Source organism: Leucoraja erinacea, chromosome 1, assembly GCF_028641065.1.
Source record: "Leucoraja erinacea ecotype New England chromosome 1, Leri_hhj_1, whole genome shotgun sequence".
NCBI lineage: Eukaryota > Metazoa > Chordata > Chondrichthyes > Rajiformes > Rajidae > Leucoraja > Leucoraja erinaceus.
Genome location: NC_073377.1, coordinates 134266348 through 134289585, shown reverse-complemented (window position 1 = coordinate 134289585; position 23238 = coordinate 134266348). Strand labels below are relative to the sequence as shown.

Sequence of the window (23238 nt, the reverse complement as noted above, 5' to 3'; positions counted from 1 at the left end):
AAGCTGGTTAGGGATAAGGGAAACGAAAGATATAGACAATAATGTAGAGATAAAGAACAATGAATGAAATATATGCAAAAAAGTAAAGATGACAAAGGAAACAGGCCATTGTAAGCTGTTTGCTGGGCGAAAACGAGAAACTTGCGTGACTTGGGTGGGGTTACTTGAAGTTATCACTGGGCTGTAAGCTGACCAAGCGAATTATGAGATGTTGTTCCTCCAATTTGCGTTTAGCCTCAGTCTGACAATGAAATGTCTGTGTGGGAATGGGATGGTGAATTAAAGTGTTTAGCAACTGGGAGATCAGGTAGGTTCAGGGAGACTGATCACCCAGTCTGCGTTAGGTCTCGCCGATGTATAAGAGTCCACATCTTGAACAACGGATATAGTAGGTTGGAGGAGGTGCAAGTGAACCTCTGCCTAACCTGAAAGGACTGTTGGGGTCCCTGGACAGAGTCGAGGGAGGAGGTATAGGGACAGGAGTTGCATCATCTGCGGTTGGAGGCGAAGATACCTGGGGAGGAGGCGGTTTGGGTGGGAAGGGATGACCATCTCTGTGAAAGGCGGAAAGGGGTGGAAATGGGAAGATGTGACTAGTGTTGGGATCCTGCTGGAGGTGGCAAAAAGTTCGGAGGATTGTGTGTTGTGACGGCTGATGGGGTGAAAGGCAAGGAATAGGGATACTAAGTCTTTGTTGCGCCAGGGTAGGGGGAGCAAGAGCAGAGCTGCGGGGTACCAAGGAGACACGAGTGAGGGCCTCAGATACGAGGGGAGAGGGGAACACTGTTCCCTAAAGAATTAGGACATTTCAGATGTACTTGGGCGCAGATGCAACGTAGACTGAAGAATTGGGAGTAGGGGATAGTCTTTGCAGGAAAGTGTGGTTGCATTAGTTGAGAGAGTTAGTGGGTTTGTAATAGACGACAGTCGATAGTCTATTTCCTGTGATGGAGACTGAGATCAAGAAAGGGGAGGGAGGTGTCGGCGATGGTCCAAGTAAATTTGAGTGCAGGATGGAAATTGGTGGTGAAGTTGATGAAGTCCATGAGTTCTGCATGGGTGCAGGAGGTAGCACCAATGCAGTTGTCAATGTAACGGAGATAGTTTTGGGATTGAGCCAGTGTATTCATGGAACAGGGATTGTTCAACATACCCCACAAAGAGACAGGCATAGCTGGGGCCCATGCCAGTGCCCATAGCTAAGCCTTGGACTTGGTGGAAGTTGAGGATGAGGTGCAGCTCTGTTAGGCGCAGTAGAGTGTTAGTGGAGGGAAATTGGATGGTTCTGCGGTCGAGAAAGAAACGGAGGTAGTTTTTAAAGCCTTCTTGTGGGGGATGGAGGTGTAGAGTAACTGAACGTCCATAGTAAAGATGAGGGAGTGGGGGCTCAGAAAGCGGAAGTTGATTAAATAGACGAAGGGCATGTGAGGTATCTTGGACATAGGTCAGGAGAGATTGGACTGGGGGGTGATAACATGGGTCGAGGTACATGGAATTCATTTCACTGGGACAGGAGCAGGCAGAAACAGGTCTGCCAGGGCAGTTGTTTTCATGGATTTTGGGGAGAAGGTAAAACCAGGGAGAAGGCCATGCGGGGCTGGGAAACGATAGGGTTGGAGGCTTTGGATGGCAGACAACCAGAAATGATGAAATCAGAAATGGTCTGTGTGATTATGGTCTAATGCTCATCTGTGCAATCACGGTCCAAGGATAGGTAGGAGGAGGTGCCCGAGAGCTGCCGCATGGCCTCAGTGCGGTAGTGGAAGTGGTAGTGGTAAAATATATTTACATGGACAGGAAAGGAATGGGACGAGGTTAGATGGTGCATCGTGGTTGGCCTGCCATTTTCTGTGCTAGATTACCCAATTATGAAATTGCATCCTGTTTTCCGAGGATGTTGAAGCCTTTATTATTGACCACAATAAATTAAAAGCACACCATTTCTCTTCACAAAATGACACATGGCCTACAGAGAGTGAAAATGGGAACTTATTGTGTAAACAATCACCTGGATCCCTCTATGGCTTAGAAATTCATCAAGTCCGGAGGCTAACTCCACCGCCCTCTTCTGAGTAGAAGGTTCATTGTAGCACATCATTTTGGCAGCTGCAAGAAAGTACAAAATATGTTTATATTCTGTGAAGACAGATATTGGTGTACTTTGGAAAGACAGTGTGATGAAGATTTCTGCCATAGCCTGTTTAAATTATGAGAAATCTAAAGTTAATTTTGCTATTCCACATTGAACTTAGCTTGGAAACAGCCTTTAACATGAAAAGGAAATTATTTGAATTATCTATTGTTTTATCACAATAGTATATAGAGGTTCAACCAAATAATTTACAATTAATATTACATCTGATTAATGGGAATTTGGTAATTCAAACTGTCCTTCCATAATTTCTCACCGTGGACTGCATATATATTAAATAAAATCATTTTCTGATGATGATTACATTAATGTCAGGGTATTTAATCATATCTAAACATTACATTTAAGCCAATTATCTCTCATCAATTCAATTACCTCTTAACTTATGAACTTAACAATATGTAACACCCAACACCAATAAGCACTCCTTCCCGCTGAGTTTCTCCAGCACTTTTGTCTACCAATAAGCACTCCTCAACACTTGGTTTATTCAAAAGTTCATTTTCAGCCAAAGTACATACATAACTGGCTTGTCATTTTAGTCATCCCACCCAATTACCAACAGATGCATACTGAGGATTTTGCTAAAATTGAGATCCAGGAAAAAAATGTACAATGCCAACAACTATAAAGAGCCAGATAATTCAATGATGTTCACCATAATGTAGAAACATATCAGCCATTAGTCACTTTAGGCTGTGCATGCCATATGCAAGAAGAAGCCATTTGTCATTACCATTGGAGAATAAAACCCTGGAACTGAACCCAAGAGCAGTGCCACAGCATTTCCACCACATTTTCAAGCAGCTCAAGTCAGTAGCTCATCAACATCTTCAAGGTTAATCATGTACAGACAATAAATACGAGGCTTTACTGAACTACTCAAATAGGTAAATAAAGGAACCAATTGGAAAAATCAGCTTGTTGTTCCTCCTGTTTTTAGTCTTCCGACCATTAAACAAGCCACATTTAATCAATACCTAAGATTTTGGAATTATCAACATTTTGGAAATGTGCCCAAATTTAGGAAATTTAATTCACAACAACATTAATTTGTAAAAATCATAAACATAATTTTTGATTTTTAATTTTGCAAGGAAAAAAAAATCACATTATCTCCTTGTAGAAGTGGCTACGTTGTACTTGTAGAAGAGGCCTGAATCACAGCAATCCCATTCCTCATCAATTTTCCCAGTAACCCACTCTCCCCCACGATTTTACTATACTCATTAAATTTGACCACTCACCTAAACACTAGGGGCAATTTATAGTGGCCAGTTTAACTTACTTACCAACCCACATGTTTCTGGGATGTAGAGGAAACAGGAGAAGCCAGGGAAACCCATGCAGTCACAGGAATAATGTGCAAACTCCACATACAGAGCAGAGGTCAGGATTGAGCCTGCGTCACTCTCTCACCCCACCTCGTTCCTTCCTCCCACTCTTTCCTTGATTTCACAAAAGGCAAGGAAAGCCAAGTTTAATGAACCCTAATATGAATGAATCGAATGTAGCATGTTTTTGATCTACAAGGGTTTGTAATAAATGCTCTACATAAAACAGTAGAAGCTTGGGCCTATTTTTTTTAACAACTAAAAGTTAAATATTGTAGCATGGGTAATTATTTTAACAATGAACTTGAAATAAATTTCTCCCCTGTCTCATGCAAAATATTTCCTTTTTTCTCAATGGCAGTTTACATATTTAAAAGCATATTTACATGCTTGCTTAAAAGCAAGCAAAACTTGAGGAAATAAGTCATTTTTGTTTGAAACATGAAAATTATCCCTTTAGTATAGATAAAAGAGAAGTTACAGTTACATAAATAAATTCACAGTTTAAAAAGTATACAGTCTCAGAGCACCGTGGGATTTCAGGGCTCAGATTGACAACCACAATATTCTGCTGGATGAGTATACTTAAACAAAATTCAATCATACCATTGCGAAACACCAAAGAAATGTTTTCTATAGTTGGACAAAATTAAAAAATGCCACATAGTAATGATGGAAGCTTAATGACAAAATGCATGGTACATTCACTTGGTGTAGAGGGGAAGTGAAATAAAACACATCAGCACGACAGAAGGGTTGAAGATGTTAAACAGAATTGACTATTTGTACACAATGTCTCTAAAAGCCCTTTTGGTCAGAGTTTCATTCAATCACTATTTTTGCACATAAGAGATTCAAATCATTCAGGTATTAGAAATTGATAATGGGAAATTCTGGGGGTGCATCAATGGACAAACTGGAAGCACCATTTTAAAATATATCCAGTTTTATTATTTCCAGTTTGTTACCTTTTATAGCTGGCAGTAAATGTGAAGTGACGACATGGTTTAAACTCCATTAATGGAGCTTTCCTCAAAGAAGCGTTCAGATGAACCACTTTAGCAATAAAACCACTACATGTCTCTTTTTTTTTTGCAGCGAATGACTAATTTTGATTACATTGCCCATTTAGAAGAAGCTGCAAATAGACAAGAAATTAGTTCATAGGTGTGCAAGAGATTTGTTTGTTGTTTTTTTTTAATACAATAGGTAGGAACAAGTAATGTTAGACCAAAATGAATGCAGACTTCATGAGTGGCAATAAAATGCTTCAATTTAAATTCTATGGCAGAAAGAGCCCAGTGCACCAAATTTCATCGATGATACATGTCTAGTTAGCTGATCCTAGTTTGGGATTGGCTGGGATTGTTAAAATTCCCTGCTGTATTAATGGGCTGGTGGGAAAGCAACTGGTGAGCCAAGGAAAGAGGGGGATGATGACAGAGGCTCAGTGTGACCAAAAATCAGATCAAACTGAGATTCACGCAAGAACCACCTTTTTAAATATGTAGATTAAATTTACTCACCAGCAGAAGAAAATATCTTAATGATATTGTGGATTTAAAGCATGAGGATTATGTGCGCTGTAGAGGTTTTTGCATTTATTGTAGCTGTTGGTGTGAATCTGTTTTCACTTTACATGTCATTGCCACCTAAGACTATGCAAGAAAACCCGATTTATTTGCATTGGATCTTTCCGTTCCAGGTGAAATTGATAGTATTTGTAATTTATCCTGTTAATTCCTCACTATATACATTCAAAATGCTAATTCCACTTACCAGCTAACCTGTGTGGGATTGAGTTCAAGTGCTTGTTTAGAAAAGCCTCATTAAAACTCTTTGGATTTGTTTCTCCAAACAGCCTGCTCATTTGCTGTGTCAGCACTGTTTGAACAGCATCAGGCACATTTTTACTTTCAGATACTGCAAAGATAAAAAAAAAGATAGAGAAATTATAATTTAGCTCTATATACAATTCTTTCAGCAATATCTAAAAGAAAAACAATTTCCAAGCTTAGTTTTTAAACCCAAGACAACAACCAACCATGAATTAAGGTGCTGAGTGTGACAAGGTCTAAGTATATTTAAATATTTTGTTTATTAACATGCCATACAACATCCAACATTAAGAAATAAAATTATATTCACTCATGTGCAATTTTGTTATCTGCAAAGCTTATGGGATATGGGCATTATGGGATGGGACCATGACTATATCCCCAATTATGCTGCTCTTCATATGTTGAGAATACAATACTGACTGAAAGTGTCTATATTTAGACAATGAAGGAACAGGATTTTGTCCAATTCAGGACCTTGAGAAATATGCAAACAATGCAGGTGGTGGCACTCCCACATGCTTCTTATCGGTGGCAGATTGTGGGTTTGAAGTCTTATTGTTGAAGCCAATATTATAAGCAGTATGCGGAGTCACACCATGCATGTGGTGGAAAAAGGAATATTTGAACTCAGCAAACTGTTATACCTGGATGAAATTAAGATTGTGTGTTGTTAGAGTTGCACTCATTAGGCAAATGGACAGTACTTGTGCCATGGAAAGGCTTGTCAGAAAAAGTCTTGGCCACTCAGCCCCAATATTTGTTGTATTAGATTGTAGTCTAGTTAAGTTTCTAATAGTTAAATGCTGGGAGTTTGCCAGTGTAGTGTAGGAAGGAACTGCAGATGCTGGTTTACACTGAAGTTAGACACAAAATGCATGAGTAACTCAGCCGGCCAGGCAGCATCTCGGGAGAGAAGGAATGTGTGACGTTTCGGCTCGAGACCGTTCTTCAGACAGCGTACTGTTGTGCCACTGAGCATGGGATGCTGGTATGACTCAATGGAAGTTGCCCATTGCCTGGCACCAAGGCATGAATGCAAAATGCCAAAAGTTCACGTCTGAAGAGTGCTCAAATCTTGTTCCACGTAATGAGGAATTAAACATCACTCTATCGATTAATATTTCCATCTGAATAATGCGCTCCAATATCATTAATGAAAGTGGAGGATGACTGAGCTGAGGAAAACACCCGGAACTCCTGCAATGACGACCTGGAGATGAAACAATACATCTTGCACAACCAAAAGCATTCTTTATGCTAGTGCCCGCCAATGCAGTATTTTGGCAGGATTGAAGGAGATTGAATGTCTCCTCTTGCGGATGAATTATTTTTAACTTATTAAGTAGGAAGCTATTCGGCTCACAACGGTTGGCTCCCAGAGCATGACCGTCAACCCACATTTCTCTGCTGCTTAGAACTATTTAAATTTGTAATATAGATGAGCCAAAACTTGTTTTCTCAAAGGGCTTGACATTTTTGGATCCCATCCTCAAATGGCAGTGGCATCAGACTGATTTTAATGCCGAATTGGATAGATTCTTGTTAAGCAAGACTGAAAGGTCATTGAGGGTATGGGGGAATATGACACAATTCAGCCACAATTTTGTTGAAGGGGGAAGGGGGACATACAGGCTTGCACGATAATTGGCTTCTATAAATTGTCTCTCGTATGTTGGACAGTGCTAGTGTAAGGGATGATTGCGAATCGGCGGGGCCATAGTTGACAAAAGAGCCTACTTGCACGTTGTATTCCTCAAAGCCTAATGTAAAATCAAGTCATAAGCAAAACAATGGAACTTTGATTTGGCCTGTTGGTTGTGGAATTACTTAGCTTTATCACTTGCATAATACTTTAAAAGCATGCAAGTCCCATGTCACAGATTACCTAGACTGGGAGCTTACTTTTAGGTGCTACGACCAGCAAGCTCTTCTGTAAGTAGGGTTGCTTCCTTGGTTTGATAGTAATCGAAAACAGGGGCCATGCAAGTCACGACTTTTAAAAACCAATGGAATATGTCAGCCTGCGTTGACAACCAACAGTGCTTCAAAAATACCCAGCCTTGAACTACCAGAATGGTTCTGAAATTATTTTATTTGGCACCACAAAACACAGTGGAGGACAGCTCATGGTGTAGGTGGAACTTTGGTGATCACAAATGGGTGCATCTGCAACAGACAGACTGATAAGAAAAAGTCCTCTCTCATGTGGGCTCTCTCACAACTTGCTGCAGACCCAGTACAGCAGCTGTGCCCTTCAGAACACAGCCAGTTTGATCACTGATGGATGGTCTCTTATGCCTTACCCACTCCGTATTTTTTTAAAATACAGTTCAACAAAAGGAATTGAATTGAATACTTTATTGTCACATGTGACAAGGCACAGTGAAATTCTTTGCTTGCATATCCAACGTATGCAAATAGCAGCCACCTACGGCGCTGACAAAGTTACAGAGAAATGTGCACTCCAAAGTGTCTGCTCCTCCACACTTCTCAGTATGCTACTTCTTATCATGTTTTCCCTTACCTTGTTGCATATACCTCAGCATAATAGAATATAGATGCTTCAACTTAATGCGGGGTTGGTGCCAATCAAGTAGGTATGTTACAAAACTTACCTTCAGCGGCACTGCAGTTCTATCACTGGCCGTGTGTGCAACTTTGGCACCTTTGGGGGGGGGGGGGGTCGGGATTAAAATGCCGTTTTCTCCTGCCTGTCCGAGATACAATTTCTCGGGCTTCTACCTGATGCTGAAAATTCGTTCCGACATTCGTTCTCGGAAATAAAAAAATAAAAAAACCACAGGACAATTTCAGCGCTGGAGTAAAATAAAAAGCGACTTCTAACGCTGTCAAAGGAATGAATCTCACGTACGGGACAAAACATAAGGTAAGTTGTTTATTTTACATATAAACTTGCTTCTTAGGATTACTTTAATCAAAATTTTATGTTGCGAAAATGTGATTTGGGCCAGATACGAACCGGCAGTGTTTTTCCTGCCGATATGGGGTTGAAATTCACCGCAAACCACAACTTTCCAATCGATCGCACTCCACAAAAACCCACTCTCAAGATGATTAAAATGGCCATTAATTTACGGGAATTAAACACTAAATTCCTTCCATTTGGCCTATAAATTCATGACAATGAGATTTTAAAATCATGTTATATTGTGAATTCTTGTGTGAATGTTATTTGGACACTTAGGCTATTTAAAAATGTTAACCTTTTCTTAAGAAATGGATAGATGATTAGATCTAGTAATTGAATTTTGTAATTAGCTACAATTAGGTAACTAACTAATTATATGCTTTAATTTCAGGTCATCCAAGTTGTTTCAGAATGCTTCAATCTATAATAACTCAAAATTTCATTCAGTTCTCTTAATTTTTAAGAAAGTTATGGGCTTTTGACTCTCCTCGATCACAGCTTTTGAGTTAAGTCAACGGAAAAACAATAGGGAACAAGATGCTAATTTCAGGGTATGAAAATGGCCATAACCTTTTTAATACTGAAGATATGAAATTGAATTAGGTGTCAAATTAAACTTCTTTTTATGCTTTATCTGATGGGATAAATTGCAGACTTGATTTTTTAAATCTAAAAATGTTGTAACATTGCTAAATCAAGAGGATTCTTTCAGATGGAGGCCATTAGATTTCATGGGATTTGGATTAACACCAAGGGCTCTCAGGGACTCCCAACAGTGTTACCAGTTTGGGAATATGCTTTTGAAGCAGACTAGAATGATGGCTGCAAGTTCTGACCTTCGAGTACAACAGGTTAAATTTCTGTTTTTCCATGTTAGATACATGTCCCTAGATACTGAAGAGGACTTTGGATTAGCTGTGTCACGACAAATCCAAATGCTGATAGTGGGTGGACCACCTACTATTACTATCATTTATTTGCTAAGCCATTTCAGATGGCATTCAAGAGTCAACCATAGTCCTGGTGTCACGTAAAGGCAAAGGGGGCGGCAACATATTTTCTTCAAAAAGAGCTGCTGAAGGAACTCAGGTGGTCAGCCAGTATCTGTGGAAGGAAATGGAGAGTAGATGTTTCGGGTCAAGCTCCTTCATCTTAACTCAAAGGGATGTAGCCAGTGTAAAGAGGGCCGTGTGAGGGCCGTCCCTAGTGGCGACTGCTGAGGGTTCAAAGGCCCCGACCACGGGTGAACAAGAGGAAGATGACTGAAGTTTATTGTCTTCCATCACAGTGGGAAACGTTGATACCCGCTGTGGTGGATGGTTATGTTAAATTCTATCGTGTATTGTGTTCTGTTTATTTGTATGGCTGTATGGTAACTCAAATTTCACTGGAACAATTGGTGCATGCGACAATAAATGTGAACTTGAATTTGATTGCCTAGTTTACATTTGGTCTTACTGATCTAGAAGAGGCCACAGAAAGCAATGAATGCAATAGTCCTGGTTGGAAGAGGTAGAGTGGGTGAATCCCTGCTTCACTTCGAGTTGCTAATTAGGTCCCTGGATTAGCTAATTAGGTTCACTGAAGTTTAGAAGGATGAGGGGGAATCTTATAGGGATAGACAGAATTGACGTGGACAAGCTTTTCCCATTGAGAGTAGGGAAGATTCAAACAAGAGGACATGATTTCAGAATTAAGGGACAGAAGTTTAGGGGTAACATGAGGGGGAACTTCTTTACTCAGAGAGTGGTAGCTGTGTGGAATGAGCTTCCAGTGGAAGTGGTGGAGGCAGGTTCGATTTTATCATTTAAAAATAAATTGGATAGGGACATGGATGGGAAGGGAATGGAGGGTTATGGTCTGAGTGCGGGTAGATGCGACTAGGGGGAAATAATTGTTCGGCACGGACTTGTAGGGCCGAGATGGCCTGTTTCCGTGCTGTAATTGTTATATGGTTATTATATGGTTATAGAAACATATAAAATTATAAAAGGACTGGACAAGCTAGATGCAGCGAAAATGTTCTCAATGTTGGGCGAGTCCAGAACCAGGGCCCACAGTCTTAGAATAAAGGGGAGGTCATTTAAGACCAGAGCGTTTTGAATTTATGGAATTCCCTGCCACAGAGGGCAGTGGAGGCCAAATAACTGGATGGATTTAAGAGAGAGTTAGATAGAGCTCTAGGGGCTAGTGGAGTCAAGGGATATGGGGAGAAGGCAGGCACGGGTTATTGATAGGGGACGATCAGCCATGATCACAATGAATGGCAGTGCTGGCTCGAAGGGTCGAATGGCCTCCTCCTGCACCTATTTTCTATGTTTCTATGGAGGTGACATAGGGACATCTGCTACACATCTTATGGTTGTAAGCCTGGGGAGGGGAAGGGATGATCAAAGTAGGGAGTGAAGAGAATGATCCTTGGCATGCAGAAAGGGATGGGGAGAGAAAGATGTGACTAGTGATGGAATCAAGTGCCTGTCATGCTGAGTTCCTCCAGCAGTTCCCTTTTTTGACTCTAGATTCCAGTATCTGCAGCCTCATGCCACCAACATATTTCCTCGCCTAATGAATAATTAGTATGTGTAATTGTAACCATTTTGCTTTTTTAAATTCCTGATTAATTGATATAATTAATTCCTTTGGTGGCACAAAGGATTTGCACGTGTGTGTTGCTTTTTATGAAACTAGTTAGCCACTTAGCCACATTAGGATTATAGTAATTGCACATTAACTATATCAGAAAAATACAGCCAATAAGGCCCCAAATAGAACACATTATCCCCAAGTTCCACCGGTTGTTCATATTGTTCATGGGTCACAGTTAGGAAGGGCAACGAGCAGAGGCAGGGACTGGTGAGTACCCCGGTGGCTGTACACCTTGAAAATAAGTACTCATGTTTGAGTAAGGGTGGGGGAGACAGCCTAACTGGGGGCAGCGACAGCGGCCGGGCCTCTGGCATAAAGACCGGTCCTGTTGCTCAGAAGGGTAAGGAAAAGAAGAGGAGGGCAATTGTAATAGGGGACTCTATAGTCAGGGGTTCAGACAGGCGATTCGGTGGATGCAGGCAGGAGTCCCGGATGGTAGTTTGCCTCCCTAGTGCCAGGGTCAGGGATGTGTCTGAACGGGCCCAAGAAATCCTGAAATGGGAGGGAGAGGAGCCTGAGGTTGTGGTGCATATAGGTACCAACGACATAGGTAAAAAAAGAGAAGAGGTCCTGAAAGAAGAATTTTGGGAATTAGGTAGAGAGTTAAGGAGAAGGACTGCAAAGGTAACAATCTCAGGATTACTGCCTGTGCCACGCGACAGTGAGAGTAGAAATGGAGCGAGGTGGAGGATAAACGAGTGGATGAGGGACTGGTGCAGTGGGTATGGATTCAAGTTTCTGGATCATTGGGACCTCTGTTGGGGAAGGTGCGACCTGTACAGAAAGGACGGGTTGCACTTGAACTCGAGGGGGACCAATATCCTGGCGGGGAGATTTGCAAAGGCTACTGGGGAGACTTTAAACTAGTATGGTTGGGAGGAGGGACTCAAATTGGGAAAGCTAGCAGTCAGTGTGTGAGGCAGGAGGCAGAGAATGGTAGCACTCTGACCCAAAATGTAGGGGAGAGAGAAGAAAAAGGCAATAAACAGAGAATAAGAGAGGGTGGGTTTCTTAAATGTGTATATTTTAATGCTAGGAGCATTGTAAGAAAGGTGGATGAACTTAGAGCCTGGATTGACACCTGGAAGTATGATGTTGTGGCGATCAGTGAAACATGGTTGCAGGAGGGCTGTGATTGGAAACTAAATATTCCAGGATTTCGTTGCTTCAGGTGTGATAGAATTGGAGGGGCAAGAGGTGGAGGTGTTGCATTGCTTATCAGGGAAGATATTACAGCAGTGCTTTGGCAGGATAGATTAGAGGGCTCGTCTAGGGAGGCTATTTGGGTGGAACTGAGAAATGGAAAAGGGGTAGCAACACTTATAGGGGCGTATTATAGACCGCCAAATGGGGAGCGAGAATTGGAAGAGCAAATATGTAAGGAGATTGCAGATATTAGTAGTAAGCACAAGGTAGTGATTGTGGGAGATTTCAATTTTCCACACATAGACTGGAAAACACATTCTGTAAATGGGCTGGATGGGTTGGAGTTTGTAAAATGTGTGCAGGATAGTTTTTTGCAGCAATACATAGAAGTACCTACTAGAGAAGGGGCGGTGCTGGACCTCCTGTTAGGAAATGAGACGGGTCAGGTGGCAGAGGTATGTGTTGGGGAACAGTTCGGGACCAGTGATCACAATACCATTAGTTTCAATATAATTATGGAGAGGGGCAGAACTGGACCTAGGGTTGAGATTTTTGATTGGAGAAAGGCTAACTTTGAGGAGACGCGAAAGGATTTAAAAGGAGTAAATTGGGACATTTTATTTTAAGGGAAAGATGTGGAAGAGAAATGGAGTACATTTAAAGGTGAAATTTTAAGCGTACAGAATCTTTATGTCCCTGTTCGGTTGAAAGGAAATAGTAAAAATAGGAAAGAGCCATGGTTTTCAAGGGAAATTGGACACTTGGTTCGGAAAAAAAGGGAGATCTACAATAATTATAGGCAGCATGGAGTAAATGAGGTGCTTGAGGAGTATAAAGAATGTAAAAAGAAAGAAATTAGAAAAGCTAAAAGAAGATATGAGGTTTATTTGGCAAGTAAGGTGAAAGTAAATCCAAAGGGTTTCTACAGCTATATTAATAGCAAAAGGATAACGAGGGATAAAATTGGTCCATTAGAGAGTCAGAGTGGACAGCTTTCTGCAGAGCCAAAAGAGATGGGGGAGATATTGAACAATTTCTTTTCTTCGGTATTCACCAAGGAGAAGGATATTGAATTATGTGAGGTAAGGGAAACAAGTAGAGTAGCTATGGAAACAATGAGATTCAAAGAAGAGGAAGTACTGACACTTTTGAGTAATATAAAAGTGGATAAGTCTCCAGGTCCGGACAGGATATTCCCTAGGACATTGAGGGAAGTTAGTGTAGAAATAGCAGGGGCTATGACAGAAATATTTCAAATGTCATTAGAAATGGGAATAGTGCCGGAGGATTGGCGTACTGCGCATGTTGTTCCATTGTTTAAAAAGGGGTCCAAGAGTAAACCTAGCAATTATAGACCTGTTAGTTTGACGTCAGTGGTGGGCAAATTAATGGAAAGGATACTTAGAGATAATATATATAAGCATCTGGATAAACAGGGTCTGATTAGGAACAGTCAACATGGATTTGTGCCTGGAAGGTCATGTTTGACTAATCTTCTTGAATTTTTTGAAGAGGTTACTCGGGAAATTGACGAGGGTAAAGCAGTGGATGTTGCATATATGGACTTCAGTAAGGCCTTTGACAAGGTTCCTCATGGAAGGTTGGTTAAGAAGGTTCAATGGTTGGGTATTAATGGTGGAGTAGCAAGATGGATTCAACAGTGGCTGAATGGGAGATGCCAGAGAGTAATGGTGGATGGTTGTTTGTCAGGTTGGAGGCCAGTGACTAGTGGGGTGCCACAGGGATCTGTGTTGGGTCCACTGTTGTTTGTCATGTACATCAATGATCTGGATGATGGTGTGGTAAATTGGATTAGTAAGTATGCAGATGATACTAAGATAGGAGGGGTTGTGGATAATGAAGTCGATTTTCAAAGTCTACAGAGAGATTTATGCCAGTTGGAAGAGTGGACTGAAAGATGGCAGATGGAGTTTAATGCTGATAATTGTGAGGTGCTACATCTTGGCAGCACAAATCAAAATAGGACGTACATGGTAAATGGTAGGGAATTGAAGAATGCAGGTGAACAGAGGGATCTGGAAATAACTGTGCACAGTTCCCTGAAAGTGGAATCTCATGTAGATAGGGTGGTAAAGAAAGCTTTTGGTGTGCTGGCCTTTATAAATCAGAGCATTGAGTATAGAAGTTGGGATGTAATGTTAAAATTGTACAAGGCATTGGTGAGGCCAATTCTGGAGTATGGGGTACAATTTTGGTCGCTAATTATAGGAAGGATGTCAACAAAATAGAGAGAGTACTGAGGAGATTTACTAGAATGTTGCCTGGGTTTCAGCAACTAAGTTACAGAGAAAGGTTGAACAAGTTAGGGCTTTATTCTTTGGAGCGCAGAAGGTTAAGGGGGGACTTGATAGAGGTCTTTAAAATGATGAGAGGGATAGACAGAGTTGACGTGGATAAGCTTTTCCCACTGAGAGGAGGGAAGATGCAAACAAGGGGACACGACTTGAGAATTAAGGGACAGAAGTTTAGCTAGATGCAGGAAGATGGTTCCCGATGTTGGGGAAGTCCAGGACAAGGGGTCACAGCTTAAGGATAAGGGGGAAATCCTTTAAAACCGAGATGAGGAGAACTTTTTTCACACAGAGAGTGGTGAATCTCTGGAACTCTCTGCCACAGAGGGTAGTTGAGGCCAGTTCATTGGCTATATTTAAGAGGGAGTTAGATGTGGCCCTTGTGGCCAAGGGGATTAGAGGGTATGGAGAGAAGGCAGGTACGGGATACTGAGTTGGATGATCAGCCATGATCATATTAAATGGCGGTGCAGGCTCGAAGGGCCGAATGGCCTACTCCTGCACCTAATTTCTATGTTTCTATGTTTAGGGGTAACATGAGGGGGAACTTCTTTACTCAGAGAGTGGTGGCTGTGTGGAATGAGCTTCCAGTGAAGGTGGTGGAGGCAGGTTCGTTTTTATCATTTAAAAATAAATTGGATAGTTATATGGACGAGAAAGGAATGGAGGGTTATGGTCTGAGCGCAGGTATATGGGACATGGGGAGAATACGTGTTCGGCACGGACTAGAAGGGTCGAGATGGCCTTTTTCCGTGCTGTAATGGTTATATGGTTATATTACTTGCTAATCATCAAATAGAAAATTCTTTGAGTTATTAAATGCGAACACAAAATGAAATGGATGGTTTTCTGGTTTGTTTAGACTTTAGCGATACATCGTGGAAAAGGGCCCTTTAGCCCACCTAGTCATGGAGTGATACAGTGTGGAAACAGGCCCTTCGGCCCAACTCGCCCACACCGACCAACATGTCCCAGCTACACGAGTCCCACTTGCCTGCGCTTGGTCCATATCACTCCAAACCTGTCCTATCCATGTACCTGTCTAACTGTTTCTTAAATGATGGGATAGTCCCAGCCTCAACTACTTCCTCTGGCACCTTGTTCCATCCACCCACCGCCCTTTGTGTGAAAAAGTTACCCCTCGGATTCTTATTAAATCTTTTCCCCTTCACCTTGAACCTATGTCCTGTGCATCTACCCGATCTATTCCTCTGATTTTGTACACCTCCATAAGATCTCCCCTCATCCTCCTGTACTCTAAGGAATAGAGACCCACGTACTCAACCTCTTCCTTTAGCTAACACGCTCTAGTCCTGGCAACATCCTTGTAAATCTTTTCTGAACCCTTTCAAGATTGACAATATCTTTCCTATAACATGGTGCCCAGAACCGAACACAATATTCTAAATGCGGTCTTACCGACATTTTATACAACTGCAACATGACCTCCTAACTTCTATACTCAACACTCTGACTGATGAAGGCCAAAGTGCCAAAAGCCTTTTTGACCACCTTATCTACCTGCGACTCGACCCGACCATGCACCTGTACTCCTAGATCCCTCTGCTCTACAACACTACCCAGAGGCCTACACTTTACTGTGTAGGTCCTGCCCTTGTTCGACATCTCAAAATGCAACAACTCATACTTTTCTGTATTAAATTCCATCAACCATTCCTCCGCCCACCTGTTGAATCGATCCAGATCCTGCTGCAATCTTTCACAACCATCTTCACTAACTGCAAAACAACTAACTTTTGTATCATTAGCAAACTTGCTAATCTTGCCCTGTATGTTCTCATCTAAATCATTGATGTAGATGACAAACAGTAACAGGCCCAGCACTGAACCCTGAGGCACACCACTGGTCACAGGCCTCCAGTCCGAGAAGCAACCTTCCACCATCAACCTCTGCTTCCTTCCATGGAGCCAATTTGCTATCCGCTATCAGCTATCTCCCCTTGGACCCCATGCGATCTAACCTTCCAGAGCAGCCTACCATGCGGAACCTTGTTGAATGCCTTACTGAAGTCCATGTACACAACATCTACAGCTCTGCACTCATCAACCTTTTTGGTCACGTCTTCAAAAAAAACAATCAGATTTGTGAGACACGACCTCCCACGTACACAACCATGCTGACTATCCCTAATCAGCCCTTGCCCATCCAAATGCCTGTATAACCTATCCCTCATAATACTCTCCAATAACTTACCAATAAATTACTACAGATGTTAAGCTCAGCGGCCTATAGTTCCCAGCATTTTCCCTGCAGCCCTTCTTGAAAAGACGTACAACATTTGTCACCCTCCAGTCCTCCGGCCGCTCCTGTATTTAAGGACGACTTTTAAATTTCAACCAGGGCTCCCGCAATTTCCACTAGTTTCCCGCAATGTTCTCGGATATATGATTAGGCCATGGAGTTTTGTCTACCTTCAAAAACGACAGTAGCTTCCGTATTTCTTAGTCAGTAACCCAGCTGCCGGAAAGAAGCTGTTCCTCGACCTGCTGGTTCGGCAACGGAGAGACCTGTAGCGCCTCCCGGATGGTAGGAGGGTAAACAGTCCATGGTTGGGGTGAGAGCAGTCCTTGGCGATGCTGAGCGCCCTCCGCAGACAGCGCTTGCTTTGGACAGACTCAATGGAGGGGAGCGTGGAACCGGTGATAAAAAAAAATAAAAAACTGAAAAGTGTGGCGTGCAAAAGTATTCAGCCCTCCTGAGTCAATACTTTGTAGAACCACCTTTCGCTGTAATTACAGCTGCAAGTCTTTCGGGGTATGTCTCTACCAGCTTTGCACATCTAGAGACTGAAATTTTTGCCCATTCTTCTTTGCAAAATAGCTCAAGCTCAGTCAGATTGGATGGAGAGCGTCTGTGAACAGCAATTTTCAAGTCTTGCCAGAGATTCTCAATTGGATTTAGGTCTGGACTTTGACTGGGCCATTCTAACACGAATATGCTTTGATCTAAACCATTCCATTGTAGCTCTGGCTGTATGTTTAGGGCCGTTGTCCTGCTGGAAGGTGAACCTCCGACCCAGTCTCAAGTCTTTTGCAGACTCTAACAGGTTTTCTTCCAAGATTGCCCTGTATTTGGCTCCATCCATCTTCCCATCAAATCTGACCAGCTTCCCTGTCCCTGCTGAAGAAAAGCATCCCCACAGCATGATTCTGCCACCACCATGTTTCACAGTGAGGATGGTGTGTTCAGGGTGATGTGCAGTGTTAGTTTTCCGCCACACATAGCGTTTTGCATTTAGGCCAAAAACTTCAATTTTGGTCTCATCTGACCAGAGCACCTTCCTCCCCATGTTTGCTGTGTCCCCCACATGGCTTGTGGCAAACTGCAAACGGGGCTTCTTATGGCTTTTTTTTCAACAATGGCTTTCTTCTTGCCACTCTTCCATAAAGGCCCGATTTGTGGAGTGCACGACTAATAGTTGTCATGTGGACAGATTTTCCCACCTGATCTGTGGATCTCTGCAGCTCCTCCAGAGTTACCATGAGCCTCTTGGCTGCTTCTCTGATCAATGATCTCCTTGCCCGGCCTGTCAGTTTAGGTGGACGGCCATGTGTTGGTAGGTTTGCAGTTGTGCCATACTCTTTCCATTTTCGGGTGATGGATTGAACAGTGCTCCGTGAGATGTTCAAAGCTTGGGATATTTTTTTATAACCTAACCCTGCTTTAAACTTCTCCACAACTTCATCCCTGACCTGTCTGGTGTGTTCCTTGGGCTTCATGATGCTGTTTGTTCACTAATGTTCTCTAACAAACCTCTGAGGCCTTCACAGAACAGCTGTATTTATACTGAGATTAGATTACACACAAGTGGACTCTATTTACTAATTAGGTGACTTCTGAAGGCAATTGGTTGCACTGGATTTTATTTAGAGGTATCAGAGTAAAGGGGGCTGAATACTTTTGCACGCCACACTTTTCACTTTTTTATTTGTAAAAAAATTTGAAAACCATGTATCATTTTCCTTCCACTTCACAATTATGCACCACTTTGTGTTGGTCTATCACATAAAATCCCAATAAAATACATTTACGTTTTTGGTTGTAACGTGACAAAATGTGGAAAAGTTCAAGGGGTATGAAAACTTTTGCAAGCCACTGTATGTATTTATAAAATCTTTTGGGATTGTCCTTAATACTACCCGCCAGAGTTATCTCCTGGCCCTTTTGCCCTTCTGATTTCCTTTTTTAGTTTATTCCTTAGTTCTCGAAACTCCTCCAGGGATGCACTTGATCCCAGCTGCCTATAGCTATACCATGCATCCTTCTTGTTTTTGACCAACATCTGAATTTCCCTCATCACCCAAGCTTCCTTACGTTTGCCTGCTTTGCCCTTCACTCTAACGGGGACGCACACATCCTGACCTTTCTTCAGTACACTTTTAAAAACATCCCACTTGGAAGATGTTCCTTTCCCCTCAAATAACCTGTTCCAGTCAACGAGTGATACCTTCTCTCATACCCTCATAGTTGGCCGTACTCCAGTTGAGCATTTTAACACGTGGATCCTCTCCGTCCCTATCCATAACTATCCTAAACCTAATCGAACTGTGGTCCCAAAAGGCACCTCCACACACACTTCATTAACTCGCCCTTCCCAATTTCCCAATACTAGATCCAGCGTTACCCTCTCACGTATGGGGACCTCCACATACTGCTTAAGAAAACTCTCCTGAACACTTTTGAGGAATTGCACCTAATCTAAACCCTTCATGCTATGATTTTCCTAGTCTACATTGCGGAAGTTAAAATTCACTACAACCTTATTTGTCCTGCAGCTGTCTGCAATATCCTGACAGATTTGTTCGTCCAATTACCATTGACCATTCAGGGATCTGTAGTACACCCTCATCAAGGTGATCATCATTTTCTTGTTCCTCGGCTCCACCCATATAGTCTCACGAGACGAACCGTCCGTAATGTCACCTCTGAACACAGCCGTGACATCATCCTTAACCAACAATGCAAGCCCCCCCCCCATCCTCTTTTTCCCTCACCCCTGTCTCTCCTGAAGCTCGTGTACCCCGGAATATTGAGCTGCCAGTCCTGCCCGTCCCTTAACCAGGTGTCAGTCATGGCAACAACGTCCCAGTCACTCGTACCTATCCACGCCGTATGCACATCTGCCTTAACTGTCAGGCCCCTTGCATTAAAATACGTGCAGTTTAAACCAACCCTCCTTCCTCGCTCTTCGCCTTCCACCTGCCTATTCTGTCCACTATCATTTCCCACATCACCCCCCATATCAACTTCTAGCCTCACACGTGCCTCCGTCTTAAACAAGATCCCACCCCCCAGTCCATGCCGACCAGTGATCACCCCGTACACTAACACTCAGGACATTGTACAATTTTTCCGAAGCCAATTATTCTTCAAACCTGTACGTCTTTGGATTGTGGGAGGAAACCAGAGCACCCACAGAAAACCCATGCAGTAAGAAGGAGAACATACAAACTCCGTACAGACAGCATCCGTAGTCAGGATCAAACCCGGGTCTCCAGTGCTGTAAGGCAGCAACTCTACCATTACGCCACTCTACCACTGGGCCACACTACCACAGCGCCAGACATTTTGCGATCCATTTAAGACGGATCACAAAAGGGAACCACTATTAAATTAAATGAATACTAATCAAGTATGCATAGAACAGCACTTTCCTCAAATTCAATGCCTCTTACAGCATGTTAATAGGCCAATAACAGTTTGTATCTTTTGTGTGGAAATTCAGCCATCCAAGATGCATGAAACTGGCACATAAATTGGCGCTTCTAGAGGGGAGATGTATGCTTCATGTCCTCCACCAGTGTAGAGCACAAATAATACAGGTTCAGGATTAGAGGTTGGTTGTTGGCGATAAGCGAGTCAAGTGATGCGGGTGTAGCCAGTAAGTAATTTGTTTAAGATGATAAATCAAAGTGAGATTGGAACCTGTTCAGGAAGACACTCTAAATCAACCAATTGTGGGACATGCATTGTTATGAACATTTTGTTGGGTTGCATATGCCTGACAGCAAGATGCACGTTGGAACAATATGGCTTGTTTGTTTGTTTTGGCAACACTAAATATAATTTTCACTAGAAATTTTATTATTCAGCTGAATTTTTACCATAGCTCTATTCAACCTTGAATCCTGCTCTCGCAAATGTAATCACATCAAATAATAAGTTACCATACCACTTTTGAAGAACCGGAACAAACACTCATGAAGCCATGGATTATCTGGATCAATGGAGAAAGCTCTTTTGACTGACTGCAACATCAGAAGGAATTTTTCTGCAAAAGAAAATCCATCATTAGACAAAAACATTATATTTATAGTGTTTGATATTCCATTATAATCATAATTAAGTGACAGGCAAAGTTGTAGTACCAAAGTTGTATTACCCCAAAGGCAATACCAACAATGCAGTATTTCCTCAATATTACAGCAACGTGTCTAAATCTGTTGCAAAACTCATAACCATTCTTAAAGATATCTTTACACATTCCTCCGCATGGATTAAATAAACTTGACACAATATTTTTCGCAACAAACTTTTAAGATTTCATTATTATGGCTTTTGGAAACCCTATGGAAGAACATAATTATATATTTGAATTTATAGGAATTTAAAAGTGATTAGGCAATCTAAGTGTTATGCAGGGAAAAGAGATTTTTTCTTTTAGCTTTCCCAACTCTGACCCAAATAATTCACCGTTGAACTTGAATTACATAAATTATGTTAGTTTTCCTGAACAATCATGAAGACTGTGGTGCACAATCACTGAGCATCTCCAGAAAGCTTCAGTTTTCTCTCTAGCCAACTAAAGGTCATGAATGTTGGTTTGCCTCCATTTTAAAATTTCAAATAGCCTTCCAATGCCTCCCCTTCCTACAATTCTTGAAACGTCAGCTTTTTCAATGAATGTTAGAGCGATAGAGAAGGATGTCAGTAAGCAGTATTTATGTGTATACATGATTAACGTAATAAAATTGTGTGTGAATTAGAGCAAAATTAATAAAAACTACAGCCAATTCTAGCATCACAACGACTACCAACTCAAAGACCCGCAAAGATGAAGAGAAATCTGTATTCTTCTATTGCTGGTTCAGCACAACAGAACAAGTACGTTATTACATGTGATCAACTACAAAAGGATTGCCAAATCTTAAGTTCATGGTTGGTGATTTATAGATACAAATGTTCATGACTCACCTTTTCTATAATAGATCTCAAAAGCAAAAAGATGGGTTTCAATTCGGTTTTTTACCAAGGTTTTCAGTGGTGTCAAAAATTTAATGGCTTCTTCAAGCGGACTGTCCACCTATGTCACAGAAATTTTTTTATAATGTTTATAAATTCAGGGCAACACATTAGCATTTCAGAAGTGGGCATTGTATACTCCAAAACCCATGGTTTGGTTTCAAACTGACAAAATTAATTGTTATGTTGAATGTTTGGGAACCTCAGCCTACCAACTACAGAGAGATGTCTTCCATAATATGCACTTTCACTAGGTACGCAAGGAAAAAGTGAAAAACTTGCTGAATTTTCCCAAATTAGGATTGTTAACACCTACATATTGACACATAATAGCAATCTGACAGACCAGATAACAGAGCTCAGTGTGGATATTATCCCAATTCACTTAAGACAGCTGATGCTACTCTAACTCCCGGGTGCAATTCCTTGCACTCAGACAAAAGTGGGTAGAAAATGATTTGGGTCAAGAATCAGGAGTCCCCTTAAACGCTACAAATCCCAACAGACACCAAGACTTTTGGGGAGGAGCACATTGGTGGAAAGAATGTTTGCTCCATATGCAAGTACACAGACTTTGCAAATTCAGATCAACTACCTACGCACAGAAAAGGCTTATACAGATTGTTTACTTTTGCTAATTTTTCGGGTACAAGCTCTTCCTTTTGTGTGCCAATCTCCTCCTCATCCTCTTCCTTCTTCTTCCTTTGATTTTTCAGCTGTTTCTCTTTTTCTGCATTCCTCTTCTCCTCTTCCAGTTGCGCCTTCTTCTGTGCTCGACGTTGTTTGTTTCGCAGCTTCTTTAGCTCTTTATCTGAAAGATTTGCTGTATGGGGGAAATACAGTGAACATGTTTTGGAACTGAACAGAGAAGATAAATCGGTGTAATATGTATTTGTTGTTCAGAACAACTTGTTTTAATCCAGTTAGTGATAAAAACAACTGTAAAACAAAAGAAAAATGTGACAAATACCTGTATCTGCCTCCAATTCTTTGTTTTCATCAGTTAGCGGATGATCGTGAAGTTTCAAGTAGATTTCAATAGCTACCTTTGCAGCTTTAAAATAAAAAGGATGGCACCGAAGCACATCTTCAAGTTTAAGCAAATCGACGTAAGATCGCAATGTCATTTTCCTCATACAATAGGTGTGGAAATCAAATTGGTCATCGGTAATTTCCGCAAAATGCTGAATGAGAAAAACAAAATCAACATGTAATTTTAAATCAAATAGCATAAACGGGAGTATATGCAGCTTAACAGAATCAATTAAACTACTGTCAATTTATCTTGGATGAAAATGTCACTTTTTCAAGCAACGCAAGATGTGATTAAAGCACAGCCTTGCACATTTAAAGTACTTTTATCCAAGATAAATCCTCAGCAGACTCAGCTGTACATTGTTTGTATTGTGGCTTTGGGTAATCAGCATTTAAATGAACCTTTGAGTCTACTTCCAGTTAGGGTAAATGCTTTATTTAAATATGATATACATAATACAATTTTATAGTTGCGAAAATCTTCTTGTATATCCTTCATTAACATAGCTCCAGGAGTTTTTTGCAGCAATACATAGAGGTACCTACTGGAGAAGGGGCAGTGCTGCACCCCCTGTTAGG

At 41.6% G+C, this 23238-nt stretch overlaps 1 protein-coding gene across 1 annotated transcript in view; it reads right to left on the bottom strand.

Annotated features, from left to right (window-relative positions):
- naa15a (N-alpha-acetyltransferase 15, NatA auxiliary subunit a) overlaps positions 1-23238 on the bottom strand; it is a 105429-nt gene that overhangs the window by 5187 nt on the left and 77004 nt on the right. Inside the window, exons 14-19 of the mRNA XM_055643512.1 lie at positions 22595-22808; positions 22254-22447; positions 21577-21685; positions 20555-20653; positions 5266-5409; positions 2009-2106 (exon numbers count right to left, since the gene is read on the bottom strand). Of these exons, the coding sequence (XP_055499487.1) occupies positions 2009-2106; positions 5266-5409; positions 20555-20653; positions 21577-21685; positions 22254-22447; positions 22595-22808 (858 nt within the window). The remainder of the gene's footprint in view (positions 1-2008; positions 2107-5265; positions 5410-20554; positions 20654-21576; positions 21686-22253; positions 22448-22594; positions 22809-23238) is intronic.